The 18,542-nt window shown below is 36.8% G+C and overlaps 1 protein-coding gene across 2 annotated transcripts in view; it reads right to left on the bottom strand.

The window, feature by feature from the left end:
• Positions 1–18,542, bottom strand: part of RC3H1 (ring finger and CCCH-type domains 1) — a 141,834-nt gene that overhangs the window by 56,993 nt on the left and 66,299 nt on the right. For both annotated transcript variants that reach the window (XM_037825312.1, XM_037825313.1), the window contains exons 3-5: positions 1,980–2,100; positions 1,045–1,284; positions 510–685 (exon numbers count right to left, since the gene is read on the bottom strand). In XM_037825312.1, coding sequence (XP_037681240.1) covers positions 510–685; positions 1,045–1,284; positions 1,980–2,100 — 537 coding nt within the window. The remainder of the gene's footprint in view (positions 1–509; positions 686–1,044; positions 1,285–1,979; positions 2,101–18,542) is intronic.

The following is an 18,542-nucleotide window of genomic DNA, read 5'->3' as shown; positions in this document are numbered from 1 at the left end:
CTCCCACTCCCTTTACCCAGTGTATGGACAGATGAATAGAAAAATGAGGACAAAAAGTAAATGATTAATAGGGAGGAATGGGGGGTATGGGATGTTTTTGGTATTCTTTTTTATTATTATTTAATTTTTCTTCTTTTTTGTGTATGGTAAAGAAAATGCTCAACAATTGATTGTGGTGATGAATGCACAACTATATAACGGTACTGTGTATATCTGATTATACACTGTGGGTGACTGTATGGTATATGAATGCATCTCAATAAAATTGAATTTTTTAAAAAAATGTATAATGCCTTTTTTTGATACATATTGTTCAATATCCAACATAGAAAATTCAACACAACAGGATTTAACTATACTATGACACTATCTATGTTCTTAAAAAAAAAAAAAATAGCTGAAATTTTCCAAAAAGATAACAGGCAACTTAACAAACTCAAAGTTTTAGCATTTAAATTTGGGAAAAGAACAATGTTTCCTTTCAAGTTGAAATTTAATATAGTTCATACCTTGAAGCAGGAGGCTCTATAAAGGAGCTGTACAACATGCCCAATGCTGGTTTTAGAGGCTTGAGGAAACCGTGGCTCCAACCTTTGTACCACAAAAAGAACCAATACTTTTCTTGATAAAGCAGAACCATCTTCTAAGGCCAGCAGAACCAGCTTTAAAGCTTCCTCCTGCATTGCTAGGAAAAGTTGGGTAAAAGCAAAATTTATCATATGCAGAAATATGATATATCCATTTATTAGAACAATATTCAATAATTTCTTGAACTATTATGCAATTAATGGCTAAGACAACAAAAGATATCCACAGTGAGAATTTAAAATCATTTCTTGTAATTTTATATTATATTCAGTGTATCTGGCTTAAGAAAGCAGATTTCAGAAAATCTTCTATCAAAATCAAATGAGATTAAAAGAGAAAATTCAAGTTCTTTGGAAAACTAGCTTACATGGAATTCCCCTAGACACAATTTTCCAGTGGGATATGACTTAATAACAACAGAATACTGCAAAGAACTAGCCTTTGTATATCACTTACCTGGTCCAAGGAATTGGCAGCCTCTAGCTCGGACTGCTGCCCAGAGATTGGAAGAGAGTTGCTGAGGATTCTGATGCTGCAGAATTAGCTCTGTAACTGTTCGTTCACCTAATGATCGAGCTGCCCTCATGGCACGAATCCTGCCTTCTTCTTCCACTAGTTGGCAGTGCACCAGAGTCACCAGTTTCCTTTGCATGGGACGACTCAGAACACTCTGAGTAGTGCTATTCAGACCCACTCCTTTAAAAGAAAGCAAAAAAGTTATTTCTAGGTTTAAAATGCAAATGGAAGAGTACCTTCTCTGATGGACTCACTGACTTGTGGTATGTAAATAGTTCTGGGTTCTACTAGAATATTTAAAATAAACAACAGATAAAATTACATAAATGAAGTCTAGTTAGCATTTTTTAAAGTATACGTGAAAACCTACCACTCATTAAATATCCACTATTCATTTCAATCATGGAGGAGTAAAGAAAAAAGCACAGACAACATTAATAATTAGCTTAAGATCGAAATCTTGAAGGCTTAACAGTTCTGGCACATAGCTTCATAAGAGTCCATCTTACTGACCTAAGGAAATAGCAAGCCCTTCAGAGAAGTAATAGCAACTTCCATTTTTATTATATTCCCTATAGCAACCAGTTAAAACTGGATAGAAGGCAGAAAACTAAGAGCTGCCAAATGAAAAGCCTTTATAAATCACAGTGCATTTATATTTACTTCTGTAACTTATTCCAACAACATTTCCATTATCACATAAAGTCTGAATTCACTACTTTATTAAACATGCTTTGTAGTATTACTTAGTATGAGTCTGATTTACAATAAATAAATAAAGTTTATTAACATTCACTGATTATCCATGATTTTTATGATAAAACAAGCATCTTTAATAGACATTTGTCTAACAGAGATAGTTGCATCAGATTTACCTCTAGCACTGCTGAGTGGTTTCAGGTACAATGCTAATTCTTCTACACATTTCTTGGCTTCCTCGTAATGCTTTGTATCTTCAACCCCACTACACAAAGTAATGGGCTGCTGCTCAGGGACCTGGAGGCCAAATGAACAGGTCTGAGTTTCCATGAATTAATTAAACACATTTTACTAAGTACCATTTATATATACTGCTACTTGAACACCAGCAACACCAACACTTCCACTAATTACTGAATTTTTTCAAATTATAAGACCTTTTCTATACAGACACAAAAAATTATGCATGTTTTCTTTTTGTAACAGCTTTATTGAGACAATTCACATACCATACACTTCTACTTAATTCAATGACTTTTTTTGTATATTCAAAGTTGTACAACCTTCACCACAATCAATTCTGAACCATTTTCATCACCCATACCCTTTAACAATCAGCCCCTATTGCCCCTCACCCACCACCACCCCCACTCACAAACATTAATCTTTGTCTCTTATGGAATCAGTAACACAATATGTAGTCTTTTCTGACTGGCTTTTTTCACTTAGCATACTGTTTCCAAGGTTCATCCATGTTGTACCATATTATCAGTACTTCATTTATTATTATTATTGCTGAATAATATTCCATTATAAGGATATATGACATTTTATTTATCCATTCATTAGTTGATGCACATTTGGGTTGTTTCTATTTTTTGGCTATTATGCTATGACCACTGGTGCAGAATTTGTGTGAATATGTTTTCACTTCTCTTGGCTTGAGAAGCCTAGGAGTGTAACTGCTGGGTCATATAATAATTCTACGTTTACCTTATTGAAGAACCGCCAGAGTGTTTTCCAAAGTAGCTGCACCATTTTACATTAACTACCAACAGTGTATAATGGTTCCAATTTCTCTATATCCTTATTACTGTCTTTCTTTTTGGTTACAGCCACCCTACTGATTGTAAAGTAGTATATCTCATTTTGATACTGTATTGTCCTGATAGCTAATGATGTTGAACATCTTTTCATGTGTGTATGGGCCACATTTTTCTCTTCCTTGGAGAAATATCTATTCATATCCTTTGCCCATTTTTTAATTTGGTTACTTGACTTTTTATTATTTAGTTGTAAGGATTCTTAATATATTCTGGATACAAGCCCCTTACTAGTTACATGATTTCCAAATATTTTTTCCCATGCTGGGGTTGACTTCTCACTCTCTTGATGGTGCCCTTTGAAAAACAAAGATTTTTAATTTTGATGAAGTCCAATTTATTTCCTTTTTTCACTTGTTGTTTGTGTTGTTGGCAAACATATCCAAGAATTCTTTGCCAAATCCAAGGTCATGAAGGTAAAAAGTTTACCTCCTGTGTTTCTTTCTGGTAGTTTTAGCTCTTACACTTAAGTCTTTCAGAGATTTTGAGTTTTTTAAATATATTGTGTGAGGTAAGGGTCCAATTTCATTATTTTCCATGTAGCCATCCAATTCTCTCAGCATCACTTGTTGAAAAGACTATTCTTTTCCCACTGGAAGGTCTTTGCACCCTTGTTGAAAATAAGTTGACCATAGATGTACGGTCTTATTTCTGGACTTCCAATTCTATTCCATAGAACTGTAAGTTATCATGAGTCAGTACCATGTCTTGCTTTGTAGTAAGTTTTGAAATCAGGAAGTTCATTTTCAAGATTGTTTTGGTTGTTCTGGGCCCCTCACAATTCCATATGAGTCACAGAATCAACTTGTCAATTTCTACAAAGAAAGCAGCTGTGATTCTGATAAGGTTTTGCACTGAATCTGTATATCAGCTTGGACTACTGTTATCTTAACAATGGTAAATCTTCTGATCCACAAATAGTGATGTTTTCCCAATTATTTAGATCTTCAATTTCTTTCAAATTTTTTTTCTTTTTTTTTTTTTTTAGTTTCAGAGTATGAGTCTTGCTCTGATTTTGTTAGATTTATTCTTAAGCATTTTTTTTTTAATGCTACTGTAAATGGAATTATTTCCTTAATTTCAGTTTTGGATTGTTTCTTGCAAATGTATAAAAATACAATTGACTTTTTTATGTTGTTTTTTATCCTGCAACTTTGCTGAACTTGTTTATTAGTTCTAAGTTTTTCACGGATTTCTTAGGATTTTCTATATACAAGATAGTGTAATCTGTAAATAGAGATAATTTTACTTCTTCCTTTCCAATCTGATGCCTTTGATTTCTGCCCTAAGTAGACTGCCAGCATGCTATTGAATTTAACTGGCAAAAGTGGACATTCTTGTTTTGTTCCTAATCTTAGGAGGAAAACATCCAGTCTCTCACCATTAAGTATGAGTTAGGTTTTTCACAGATGCCCTTTACCAAGCTGAAAAAGTTCCCCTCTATTCCTAGTTTGCTCTTTTTTTTTAAATTATTATTATTTATGAAAGGGTGTTTGATTTTATCAAATGTTTTTCCTGTATCTACTAAGATGGTCATATAGTTTTCTTTCTTATTCTATTGATACTGAATATTACACTAATTCATTTTCAGATGAACTTTGTATTCTTGGGATATATCTTATTTGGTCATGGCATATTATCCATTTTATATGTTACTGGATTGTGTTTGCTAGTATTTTATGGAGGAGTTTTGTTGTCTATATAAATAAGAGATCGATCCATAGTTTTCCTGTGATGTCTTTGGTTTTGGTACCTGGGTACTACTGGCCTCAGAATGAGCTGGGAAGTGTTCCCTCTTCTTCTATTTTTGGAGAGTTTGAGAAGAATTGGTATTATTTCTTCTTCATATGTCTGGCAGAATTCACTAATGAAGCCACCTGGGCCTGGTCTTTTCTCAGTGGGTATGTTTTTTGATTACTAATTCAATCTCTACTTACTATAGGTCTATTTTCAGAATGTTTGTTTCTTCTTGAGTCAGTTATGGTAGTTTATGTCTTTGTAGGAATTTGCCTATTTCATCTAATTCACTGGCATAAGTTGTTCATGGTATTCCCTTATAATCCTTACTATCTCTGTATGTTCAGTAGTAATGCCTTCTCTTTCATTCCTGATTTTAGTAATTTGAGTCTTCTCTCTCTCTTTTTTTCCTCAGCCACTCTAGTTAAGCTTATCAATTTTGTTGACCTTTTCAGAGAACTAGGTTTCATCTTCATTATTTTTTCTCTATTTTTTTCTATTCTCTATTTCATTAATTTCTACCCTAATCTTGGTTTACTTTCTTTGCTTCCTTTTTCAGTTTGCTATTCTTTCTACAGTGTCTTAGATAGAAAGTAGTATACTGATTCAAGAACTACCTTTTTTTTTAGGTGTGGAAACATTTGGTTTTTGTTTTTGTTTTTCTTACTCTCTCTCCTCACCCCAACCTACCCTTTGCTCCTCCCTGTCAAGTATTATAGTTGACTTTTCCTGCCTTACCACAGGCCCATCCCACAGCACTAATGGGGCTATCACAGATTAGTCTCAGGCCTGTAGATAATTTAGGATAATTTGTGGTCTTGAGCCTGTGACCATAGTCTTCAGCCTCCCCAGAAGTTGATAAGCTTTAGCTCCAGCAGCAAAGGGCAGTAAATTTTTTCAAAACCAATGAGGCCCCATGCTGGCACCTCATTTCAAAAGCAAGCCTGCTTCTAGCCCCTATTATCATTGGATATCAGTCTCTATTATCATATTGCCACACTCCTCATGGCTGCAGACTACTTTCAGACCCAGAACCTGGTAAGGCCATGGATTAAGCCCTGTTCACCATTTTGCAGTTCCACTCTGTGTCTGGTCCAGAGTTATTTATCTTGTTTTGAGCCCAGCTTTTTTTTTTTTAAAGATAATAGCTAAAAATAAGCTGAAACTTGGATTCTTATTACAACAGAGCTGTTGTCATTTACACTAAGCCATTACTCACTGTCTTTCCTGGAGAGAAAAAGACTTTGAATTTCTTATAATGAAGGGCACAGAGAATGCTGGAATTTTACCTGAAATCTTGGCCTTTCTAGTGTTTTCTTAGGCAATATGAATGATTCTATTTGTAGATGAAGAACCTGAGATACATAGAGGTTAAGAACAGCTAGTAGACTCCAGAACACAATTTTTTTTTAACAGTCACGCCCTACCCCAAGCCCCTTTCTATCAGCCAATTTGCTGTTTTTAGTCTTCTCTAGTAATATGACAAAATTCTTGTCCTTTAATGCCTTGCATATTTCACTGAGCATGTTTTCAAGTCTCATTAACTTCATTGGTTTCTTTTGCCTGAAAAATATTCCACTGTGTGTATGTACCACATTTAGCTTATCCATTCATTTGCTAATGGACACAGGTTGTTTCTACCTTTTGGCTATTGTGAATAATGCCACTGTAAACACTGGTGTATAAGTATCTGCTTGAGGCCCTGTTTTCATTCCCTTTTGGTATATACCTAGAAGTGGAATTGCCAGGTCATACGGAAATTCCATATGTAACTTTCTGAGGAACTGCCATATTGCTTTCTACTATGGCTGCACCATTTTAGATTCCCACCAGCAATGTACTAGGGTTTCAATTTTCTCCACATTCTCTCCAACACTTCTTATTTTCCATTTTTTACCAGAGATCCTTGTGGGTGTGAAGAGATTATCTCACTGAGGTTTTGAAGTTGCACATCTTTTCATCTGTTTATTGCCATTTATATAAATTTGATTAATTCTTTGGAGACATGACTATTCAAGTCCTTTGTCCATTTTTAAATTGGGTTTCTTCTGCTGCTGCATTGTAAAAGTTCTTTATATATTCTGGATATTAAACATCAATTCTTAGTTTTAAGTAAAATTTTATTTTAAAGTCTATATTGTCTGATATTAATATAACCATTCCCACTTTCTTATGCAATGCTTCTACATATCATTTTTCATCCTTTACTTTCAACCTATTTGTATCTTTGAATCTAAAGTACCACCTGTTGATAGCATATACTTGGATCTTGCTTTTATTAATTCAGCCCGACAAGCTCTGCTTTTGTTTAATCATTTCTAATTTAACATTATTACTATATATAGTTGTATTCATTTTGCTATTTTACTTTTTGTTTTTTATATATCTTTTTTGTTCCTCTATTTCTCCTTTACTGCTTTCTTTGGCACTGAATGAGTGAATATTTTCTAGTGTATCATCTATATATTTTTGTGAGTTATTTTCTTAGTGGTTGCTCTAGAGCTTACCATATCTATCTTAACATATCAAAATCTACTTTAAATTTATACTAACCCAATTCCAGTGAAACTTAGAAATGTTACTTCTATGTAGCTTTAGTCCCTCTCTGCCCCTTTTGTGCTATTATCATTATATATATTATATTTGTATATGTTACAAACCCAACAATGCATTGTTATAATGATTACTTTATATACTTTTTGGTTCTCTTTAATTTGTTCCTATGAATTAGAGTTTACCTATTGCTCTCTTTTTTCACTGGCTAAGGATATACAAATCTAAAATGTTTATAAAATATCTTATTCCACTCAAATTCAGATGGACTTAATTTTTAAATTGTTAAAATAATTTATTACTAGCCTCTACAACTATATAAAGTCAAACTAAGCATTTCATAAAAAGGATCTTACTTCATATTGTAACTGAAAAGTTAGGATTTAACAAATGATTATGATTCCTGAATCATTATATAGACATTTCTTTTTACTTTCTAGCATATTAGAACAGCCTGAGGGAAATATCTCAAATTTATGTTGTGATTGTAAAAACCTTGTGACTGACCTCCCACTTGTACCCTCTTATCCTGTTTTTCAACTTTAGAGTCTTATTATCAATAAAGACAGTGCCTAATGTTTATTAATGAAGGGTACTAAGTCAGCCCAGAACTAACCCATCCCAATTCCAAAACTATCTTGCTAGATGGAGCTGGATCTAATCTAAATTGGCCTGCCTAACGTGCAGTAACTTAACTTGAACCTATAAGCTACCTATAACTCATTAAAACACTAAAAATCACATCATCATCATATTAAGACCACCATTTTCTTACACACATTCTGTGACTAAGCATGTAATCAATCTGTGCATGCTCAATAATTAGATCATCTCTAACCTCGTCATCTCGAGCCATTATGCTCATTTTCCTAAAACCTGTTCATTTTTTGATACTATAAAACTATCAGTTACCGCAGTTCAGGCAGAAAGACTTTTAGGTTATAGGCCATCTGCTTTGCTTTGCGCTTAGCAATAAACTCTCTCTGAAATCCCCGTGTCTCAGGAATTGGTCATTTAAGTTCATCAGGCAGAATACCCACCACTTTTGATTGGTATCAGTATCAAAGGTAATTCAGAGATGGTGAATTTTTGAGTTGAAAATCACTTATGCCTAACTTCCTCTTTTTACAAGTCTGAAAGCAAGAAAACCACTCATTCATGTCCTTAAAATGAAACCTAAACTATGACTTTAAATTCACTTTAAAAATATGACTTTAACCAGGTAAATATCCAATCATGAAAAACGAATAGGGGTATATAATGAAAAATTTGGCTAGTCTTTGTCCCTAGTTCTTGGGGAGGGAACCTCTGAATCTTTGTAATTTCCCCAGATTGGAGTGTCTTTTGTTTCTCATGGTGGGCCCAGGACCACACCTGATAGTTCACATGCTAAGGAGAAGACAGGGAGGGGCCAGCTACACCTGTGAGTCACCAGAAAGACCAACCTGGTAATTATGGAGTTGGGACCTTAAGCCCCATCTTATCAGCCCAGTCCCCAGATCTCTGGGAGTAGAGGGAAGCTACAGACTGAGTTCAACCAGGTGGAATACGATTCTATCAATAATGGCTATGTAATAGAACTGGATACAAACTCCAGATACTGAAATCCCAAAAAAGCTTCCATGATCAAGAAAATACGTCACTGTGCAAGGAGGGTGACTCAGAAATTCTGATTCAATTTGTGCTCTCATTCTGAGGTCCTTCTAGAGATTGCCTTATTCATTTCTTCTTCAGCTTCTTACTTGTAACCTTTAACTTTAAACTCTAATCTTAAATAAAGAACTTTCAGTTGAGTTCTGTGAGCAGTTCTCATGAATTATTTAACCCAAGGGGTGGTGGGAAGTCCTGAATTTGTATCCAGTTGGTCAGAAGTGCAGGTGGCCTGGGACCCCAAAGTTGCAACTGGTGCTTAAAGGGCAATTTTGTAAAGGATTGCCCTTAGCCTGTGGAGACTAGCCTAACTCTAGGTATAGTCAGAATTGAATTGATTGTTACTGCAGTCTTTGCAGTTACTGACTGAATTTTTTGGCAGCCTTCACCGTGAAAGTATCCTTAACTCATTAGACCAAATCAGAGTTTATTTCCACTATAACTCCATCTTTGCACTGTAAGCAAGAATATATATCTCTTTCATCCTTTTTAACAATTAATTTCATTTGTAGTTATAAAATTAATCAATTAGTGCTATTAACCAAAGTGAGATGCAATTGACTTAAAATTCAAGGTATACTTTTTGAGGCAGTTTTGTGAAGAGTCAAGTTTACATAAAGCAAAACAATATAATCCAAAGATTATCCAAGGTACTAAATTCATATTTGATAAGGCTTTATATGAAGAGAATTTATTTTACTAAGATATTCATATGGTAATTTGGGAAAAACATGTTTCCTCCCTCAATTTATTTATAATCTCTGCACAGCTAATTAAATACATCCTCTTCTACATTATTGCATTTTCTCTCACCCAAAGACTCTTTTTACCTCCACCAAAGTCTCAAATGTCAAACAGTTTCTCTTTATATGAGTGACCAATTCTGGTTTTCAGTAACCATTCAGCTCCTGTGTAACTACTGCTAAGGGCTCAAAATTCATGAAATAAACAGAAGCCCTTTTTTTAATCTCTATTCCTGTGGCCATTATAATATTATACTGGAGGTAAAAATTGTATAAACTGCAAAAACAAACCTCTTTGGGCCTCATAATTAGAATTAAATAACTCTTTCCTCCCTGTACTTTACATAAAATATAGTATGGAGAGGCGGGGCAAGATGGCAGACTGGTGAGCTGTATGTTTTAGTTACTCCTCCAGGAAAGTAGGTAGAAAGCCAGGAACTGCGTGGACTGGACACCACAGAGCAATCTGTCTTTGGGCATACTTCATACAACACTCATGAAAATGTCGAACTGCTGAGATCAGCGAAATCTGTAAGTTTTTGCGGCCAGGGGACCCGCGCCCCTCCCTGCCAGGCTCAGTCCCGTGGGAGGAGGGGCTGTCAGCTCCGGGAAGGAGAAGGGAGAACTGCAGTGGCAGCCCTTATCGGAAACTCATTCTACTGATCCAAACTCCAACCATAGATAGACTGAGACCAGACACCAGAAAATCTGAGAGCAGCCAGCCCAGCAGAGAGGAGACAGGCATAGAAAAAAAAAAAACAACACGAAAAACTCCAAAATAAAAGCAGAGGATTTTTGGAGTTCTGGTGAACACAGAAAGGGGAAGGGCGGAGCTCAGGCCTTGAGGCGCATATGCAAACCCCGAAGAAAAGCTGATCTCTCTGTCCTGTGGACCTTTCCTTAATGGCCCTGGTTGCTTTGTCTATTAGCATTTCAATAACCCATTAGATCTCTGAGAAGGGCCCGTTTTTTTTTTTTTTTTTTTTTAATCCTTTTTTCTTTTTCTAAAACAATTACTCTAAGAAGCCCAATACAGAAAGCTTCAAAGACTTTTAATTTGGGCACGTCAAGTCAAGAGCAGAACTAAGAGAGCTCTGAGACAAAAGGCAATAATCCAGTGGCTGAGAAAATTCACTAAACACCACAACTTCCCAAGAAAAGGGGGGTGTCCGCTCACAGCCACCATCCTGGTGGACAGGAAACACTCCTGCCCATCACCAGCCCCATAGCCCAGAGCTGCCCCAGACAACCCAGTGTGACGGAAGTGCTTCAAATAACAGGCACACACCACAAAACTGGGCGTGGACATTAGCCTTCCCTGCAACCTCAGCTGATTGTCCCAGAGTTGGGAAGGAGGAGCAGTGTGAAATAACAAAGCCCCATTCAGCCATCATTTGAGCAGACTGGGAGCCTCTCTACACAGCCCAGCAGCCCAGAACTGCCCTGGGGGGACGGCACTCACCTGTGACATAGCACAGTCATCCCTCAACAGAGGACCCGGGGTGCACAGCCTGGAAGAGGGGCCCACTTGCAAGTCTCAGAAGCCATACGCCAATACCAAGGACTTGTGGGTCAGTGGCAGAGACAAACTGTGGCAGGACTGAACTGAAGGATTAGACTATTGCAGCAGCTTTAAAACTCTAGGATCACCAGGGAGATTTGATTGTTAGGGCCACCCCCCCTCCCTGACTGCCCAGAAACACGCCCCACATACAGGGCAGGCAACACCAACTACACACGCAAGCTTGGTACACCAATTGGGCCCCACAAGACTCACTCCCCCACTCACCAAAAAGGCTAAGCAGGGGAGAACTGGGTTGTGGAGAACAGGTGGCTCTTGGACGCCACCTGCTGGTTAGTTAGAGAAAGTGTACTCCACGAAGCTGTAGATCTGATAAATTAGAGATAAGGACTTCAATAGGTCTACAAACCCTAAAAGAACCCTATCAAGTTCAGCAAATGCCACAAGGCCAAAAACAACAGAAAATTATAAAGCATATGAAAAAACCAGACGATATGGATAACCCAAGCCCAAGCACCCAAATCAAAAGACCAGAAGAGACACAGCACCTAGAGCAGCTACTCAAAGAACTAAAGATGAACAATGAGACCATAGTATGGGATATAAAGGAAATCAAGAAGACTCTAGAAGAGCATAAAGAAGACATTGCAAGACTAAATAAAAAAATGGATGATCTTATGGAAATTAAAGAAACTGTTGACCAAATTAAAAAGATTCTGGACACTCATAGTACAAGACTAGAGGAAGTTGAACAACCAATCAGTGACCTGGAAGATGACAGAATGGAAAATGAAAGCATAAAAGAAAGAATGGGGAAAAAAATTGAAAAAATCGAAATGGACCTCAGGGATATGATAGATAATATGAAACGTCCAAATATGAGACTCATTGGTGTCCCAGAAGGGGAAGAAAAGGGTAAAGGTCTAGGAAGAGTATTCAAAGAAATTGTTGGGGAAAACTTCCCAAATCTTCTAAACAACATAAATACACAAATCATAAATGCTCAGCGAACTCCAAATAGAATAAATCCAAATAAACCCACTCCGAGACATATACTGATCACACTGTCAAACACGGAAGAGAAGGAGCAAGTTCTGAAAGCAGCAAGAGAAAAGCAATTCACCACATACAAAGGAAACAGCATAAGACTAAGTAGTGACTACTCAGCAGCCACCATGGAGGCGAGAAGGCAGTGGCACGATATATTTAAAATTCTGAGTGAGAAAAATTTCCAGCCAAGAATACTTTATCCAGCAAAGCTCTCCTTCAAATTTGAGGGAGAGCTTAAATTTTTCACAGACAAACAAATGCTGAGAGAATTTGCTAACAAGAGACCTGCCCTACTGGAGATACTCAAGGGAGCCCTACAGACAGAGAAACAAAGACAGGACAGAGAGACTTGGAGAAAGGTTCAGTAGTAAAGAGATTCGGTATGGGTACAATAAAGGATATTAATAGAGAGAGGGAAAAATATGGCAAACATAAACCAAAGGATGAGATGGCCGATTCAAGAAATGCCTTCACGGTTATAACGTTGAATGTAAATGGATTAAACTCCCCAATTAAAAGATATAGATTCGCAGAATGGATCAAAAAAAATGAACCATCAATATGTTGCATACAAGAGACTCATCTTAGACACAGGGACACAAAGAAACTGAAAGTGAAAGGATGGAAAAAAATATTTCATGCAAGCTACAGCCAAAAGAAAGCAGGTGTAGCAATATTAATATAAGATAAAATAGACTTCAAATGCAGGGATGTTTTGAGAGACAAAGAAGGCCACTACATACTAATAAAAGGGGCAATTCAGCAAGAAGAAATAACAATCGTAAATGTCTATGCACCCAATCAAGGTGCCACAAAATACATGAGAGAAACACTGGCAAAACTAAAGGAAGCAATTGATGTTTCCACAATAATTGTGGGAGACTTCAACACATCACTCTCTCCTATAGATAGATCAACCAGACAGAAGACCAATAAGGAAATTGAAAACCTAAACAATCTGATAAATGAATTAGATTTAACAGACATCTACAGGACATTACATCCCAAATCACCAGGATACACATACTTTTCTAGTGCTCACGGAACTTTCTCCAAAGTAGATCATATGCTAGGACATAAAACAAGCCTCAATAAATTTAAAAAGATTGAAATTATTCAAAGCACATTCTCTGACCACAATGGAATACAATTAGAAGTCAATAACCATCAGAGACTTAGAAAATTCACAAATACCTGGAGGTTAAACAACACACTCCTAAACAATCAGTGGGTTAAAGAAGAAATAGCAAGAGAAATTGCTAAATATATAGAGACGAATGAAAATGAGAACACAACATACCAAAACCTATGGGATGCAGCAAAAGCAGTGCTAAGGGGGAAATTTATAGCACTAAACGCATATATTAAAAAGGAAGAAAGAGCCAAAATCAAAGAACTAATGGATCAAGTGAAGAAGCTAGAAAATGAACAGCAAACCAATCCTAAACCAAGTACAAGAAAAGAAATAACAAGGATTAAAGCAGAAATAAATGACATAGAGAACAAAAAAACAATAGAGAGGATAAATATCACCAAAAGTTGGTTCTTTGAGAAGATCAACAAGATTGACAAGCCCCTAGCTAGACTGACAAAATCAAAAAGAGAGAAGACCCATATAAACAAAATAATGAATGAAAAAGGTGACATAACTGCAGATCCTGAAGAAATTAAAAAAATTATAAGAGGATATTATGAACAACTGTATGGCAACAAACTGGATAATGTAGAGGAAATGGACCATTTCCTGGAAACATATGAACAACCTAGACTGACCAGAGAAGAAATAGAAGACCTCAACCAACCCATCACAAGCAAAGAGATCCAATCAGTCATCAAAAATCTTCCCACAAATAAATGCCCAGGGCCAGATGGCTTCACAGGGGAATTCTACCAAACTTTCCAGAAAGAACTGACACCAATCTTACTCAAACTCTTTCAAAACATTGAAGAAAATGGAACACTACCTAACTCATTTTATGAAGCTAACATCAATCTAATACCAAAACCAGGCAAAGATGCTACAAAAAAGGAAAACTACCGGCCAATCTCCCTAATGAATACAGATGCAAAAATCCTCAACAAAATACTTGCAAATCGAATCCAAAGACACATTAAAAAAATCATACACCATGACCAAGTGGGGTTCATTCCAGGCATGCAAGGATGGTTCAGCATAAGAAAAACAATCAATGTACTACAACACATTAAAAACTCGAAAGGGAAAAATCAATTGATCATCTCAATAGATGCTGAAAAAGCATTTGACAAAATCCAACATCCCTTTTTGATAAAAACACTTCAAAAGGTAGGAATTGAAGGAAACTTCCTCAACATGATAAAGAGCATATATGAAAAACCCACAGCCAGCATACTACTCAATGGTGAGAGACTGAAAGCCTTCCCTCTAAGATCAGGAACAAGACAAGGATGCCCGCTGTCACCACTGTTATTCAACATTGTGCTGGAAGTGCTAGCCAGGGCAATCCGGCAAGACAAAGAAATAAAAGGCATCCAAATTGGAAAAGAAGAAGTAAAACTGTCATTGTTTGCAGATGATATGATCTTATATCTAGAAAACCCTGAGAAATAGACGATACAGCTACTAAAGCTAATAAACAAATTTATCAAAGTAGCGGGATACAAGGTTAATGCACATAAGTCAGTAATGTTTCTATACGCTAGAAATGAACAAACTGAAGAGACACTCAAGAAAAAGATACCATTTTCAATAGCAACTAAAAAAATCAAGTACCTAGGAATAAACTTAACCAAAGATGTAAAAGACCTATACAAAGAAAACTACATAACTCTACTAAAAGAAATAGAAGGGGACCTTAAAAGATGGAAAAACATTCCATGTTCATGGATAGGAAGGCTAAATGTCATTAAGATGTCAATTTTACCCAAACTCATCTACAGATTCAATGCAATCCCAATCAAAATTCCAACAACCTACTTTGCAGACTTGGAAAAGCTAGTTATCAAATTTATTTGGAAAGGGAAGATGCCTCGAATTGCTAAAGACACTAAAAAAGAAAAACGAAGTGGAAGGACTTACACTCCCTGACTTTGAAGCTTATTATAAAGCCACAGTTGCCAAAACAGCATGGTACTGGCACAAAGACAGAGATATAGATCAATGGAATCGAATTGAGAATTCGGAGATAGACCCTCAGATCTATGGCCGACTGATCTTTGATAAGGCCCCCAAAGTCACCGAACTGAGCCATAATGGTCTTTTCAACAAATGGGGCTGGGAGAGTTGGATATCCATATCCAAAAGAATGAAAGAGGACCCCTACCTCACCCCCTACACAAAAATTAACTCAAAATGGACCAAAGATCTCAATATAAAAGAAAGTACCATAAAACTCCTAGAAGATAATGTAGGAAAACATCTTCAAGACCTTGTATTAGGCGGCCACTTCCTAGACTTTACACCCAAAGCACAAGCAACAAAAGAGAAAATAGATAAATGGGAACTCCTCAAGCTTAGAAGTTTCTGCACCTCAAAGGAATTTCTCAAAAAGGTAAAGAGGCAGCCAACTCAATGGGAAAAAATTTTTGGAAACCATGTATCTGACAAAAGACTGATATCTTGCATATACAAAGAAATCCTACAACTCAATGACAATAGTACAGACAGCCCAATTATAAAATGGGCAAAAGATATGAAAAGACAGTTCTCTGAAGAGGAAATACAAATGGCCAAGAAACACATGAAAAAATGTTCAGCTTCACTAGCTATTAGAGAGATGCAAATTAAGACCACAATGAGATACCATCTAACACCGGTTAGAATGGCTGCCATTAAACAAACAGGAAACTACAAATGCTGGAGGGGATGTGGAGAAATTGGAACTCTTATTCATTGTTGGCGGGACTGTATAATGGTTCAGCCACTCTGGAAGTCAGTCTGGCAGTTCCTTAGAAAACTAGATATAGAGCTACCATTCGATCCAGCGATTGCACTTCTCGGTATTTACCCGGAAGATCGGAAAGCAGTGACACGAACAGATATCTGCACGCCAGTGTTCATAGCAGCATTATTCACAATTGCCAAGAGATGGAAACAACCCAAATGTCCTTCAACAGATGAGTGGATAAATAAAATGTGGTATATACACACGATGGAATACTACGCGACAGTAAGAAGGAACGATCTGGTGAAACATATGACAACATGGATGAACCTTGAAGACATAATGCTGAGCGAAATAAGCCAGGCACAAAAAGAGAAATATTATATGCTACCACCAATGTGAACTTTGAAAAATGTAAAACAAATGGTTTATAATGTAGAATGTAGGGGAACTAGCAGTAGAGAGCAATTAAGGAAGGGGGAACAATAATCCAAGAAGAACAGATAAGCTATTTAACGTTCTGGGGATGCCCAGAAATGACTATGGTCTGTTAATTTCTGATGGATATAGTAGGAACAAGTTCACAGAACTGTTGCTATATTATGTAACTTTCTTGGGGTAAAATAGGAACATGTTGGAAGTTAAGCAGTTATCTTAGGTTAGTTGTCTTTTTCTTACTCCCTTGTTATGGTCTCTTTGAAATGTTGTTTTATTGTATGTTTGTTTTCTTTTTAACTTTTATTTTTCATACAGTTGATTTAAGAAAGAAGGGAAAGTTAAAAAAAAAAAAAAAAAAAAAGAAAAACAAGGAAAAAAAAAAGATGTAGTGCCCCCTGAAGGAGCCTGTGGAGAATGCAGGGGTATTCGCCTACCCCACCTCCATGGTTGCTAACATGACCACAGACATAGGGGACTGGTGGTTTGATGGGTTGAGCCCTCTACCATAAGTTTTACCCTTGGGAAGACGGTTGCTGCAAAGGAGAGGTTAGGCCTCCCTATATTTGTGCCTAAGAGTCTCCTCCTGAATGCCTCTTTGTTGCTCAGATGTGGCCCTCTCTCTCTGGCTAAGCCAACTTGAAAGGTGAAATCACTGCCCTCCCCCCTACGTGGGATCAGACACCCAGGGGAGTGAATCTCCCTGGCAACGTGGAATATGACTCCCGGGGAGGAATGTAGACTCGGCATCGTGGGACGGAGAACATCTTCTTGACCAAAAGGGGGATGTGAAAGGAAATGAAATAAGCTTCAGTGGCAGAGAGATTCCAAAAGGAGCCGAGAGGTCACTCTGGTGGGCACTCTTACGCACACTTTGGACAACCCTTTTTAGGTTCTAAAGAATTGGGGTAGCTGGTGGTGGATACCTGAAACTATCAAACTACAACCCAGAACCCATGAATCTCGAAGACAGTTGTATAAAAATGTAGCTTATGAGGGGTGACAATGGCATTGGGAAAGCCATAAGGACCACACTCCACTCTGTCTAGTTTATGGATGGATGAGTAGAAAAATAGGGGAAGGAAACAAACAGACAAAGGTACCCAGTGTTCTTTTTTACTTCAATTGTTCTTTTTCACTCTAATTATTATTCTTGTTATTTTTGTGTGTGTGCTAATGAAGGTGTCAGGGATTGATTTAGGTGATGAATGTACAACTATGTAATGGTACTGTAAACAATCGAAAGTACGATTTGTTTTGTATGACTGCGTGGTATGTGAATATATCTCAATAAAATGATGATTAAAAAAAATATATAGTATGGAGTTATGACTACAATCTTAAAAAAGCAGCATTATCCAGTTGGAGCAGACCTTAGACATCATTCTTTCCAGGGCCTCTAAAACTGGGAAGTTCCCACACCTCAGGAATCCTTTTCAGCAATTATTTGCCTCCAATCCCTAGAGATCAAATTTAGAAGCCTGGTTACTAAAGAGAAATAATGAACCATTTAGAGCTTGAGAGGTGTGTAAAGGAAGAGAAGGGACTTTCAGTGCTTACAAAATTAATGGTCTTGAGCAGTAAGAGTACAACAGAAGCTGGGGATGTACATATGTTTAAGCAGAAAAGGAACTGAACTATACAGGAAAGAATTTCAAGATGATCTCCCTGTGTCAGGACATGTCATATTTCAGGACTAAGGCTTTAACAGCTGAAAGAGAGTTAATTCAATTTTCAAATTTAATAATATGAAACTGTAAATTACTGGCATCAGATAAAATTTTCATTTCCTATACAGAAAGGAAGAAAGACCAGAAAGACCATAGATACCACAGGAAACTAGGAGAGGGATACATAAAACAGATTGTAAGAAACTGAATACAAAAGTAAACTACTGCACATTTTGGCAAAACAAAATTAAAATCCTACATATTTCTTTTCCATATACATGAGCTGTTTCAGGAGATGAGTCAAACATTTTTGCATCTCCCTGCTCCAGCTTATCAGGAGGCTACAGTGGCTATGTGTATTATTTTGCTTCCTTTGCCCCTCCAAACAAAGCTGATGAGACCTGAAGTATAAA

The sequence above is a fragment of the Choloepus didactylus genome, chromosome 2 (genome assembly GCF_015220235.1).
Source record: "Choloepus didactylus isolate mChoDid1 chromosome 2, mChoDid1.pri, whole genome shotgun sequence".
Lineage (NCBI taxonomy): Eukaryota > Metazoa > Chordata > Mammalia > Pilosa > Megalonychidae > Choloepus > Choloepus didactylus.
Note: the sequence above shows the minus strand (reverse complement) of the source record. Positions and strands in the feature narration are given on the sequence as shown.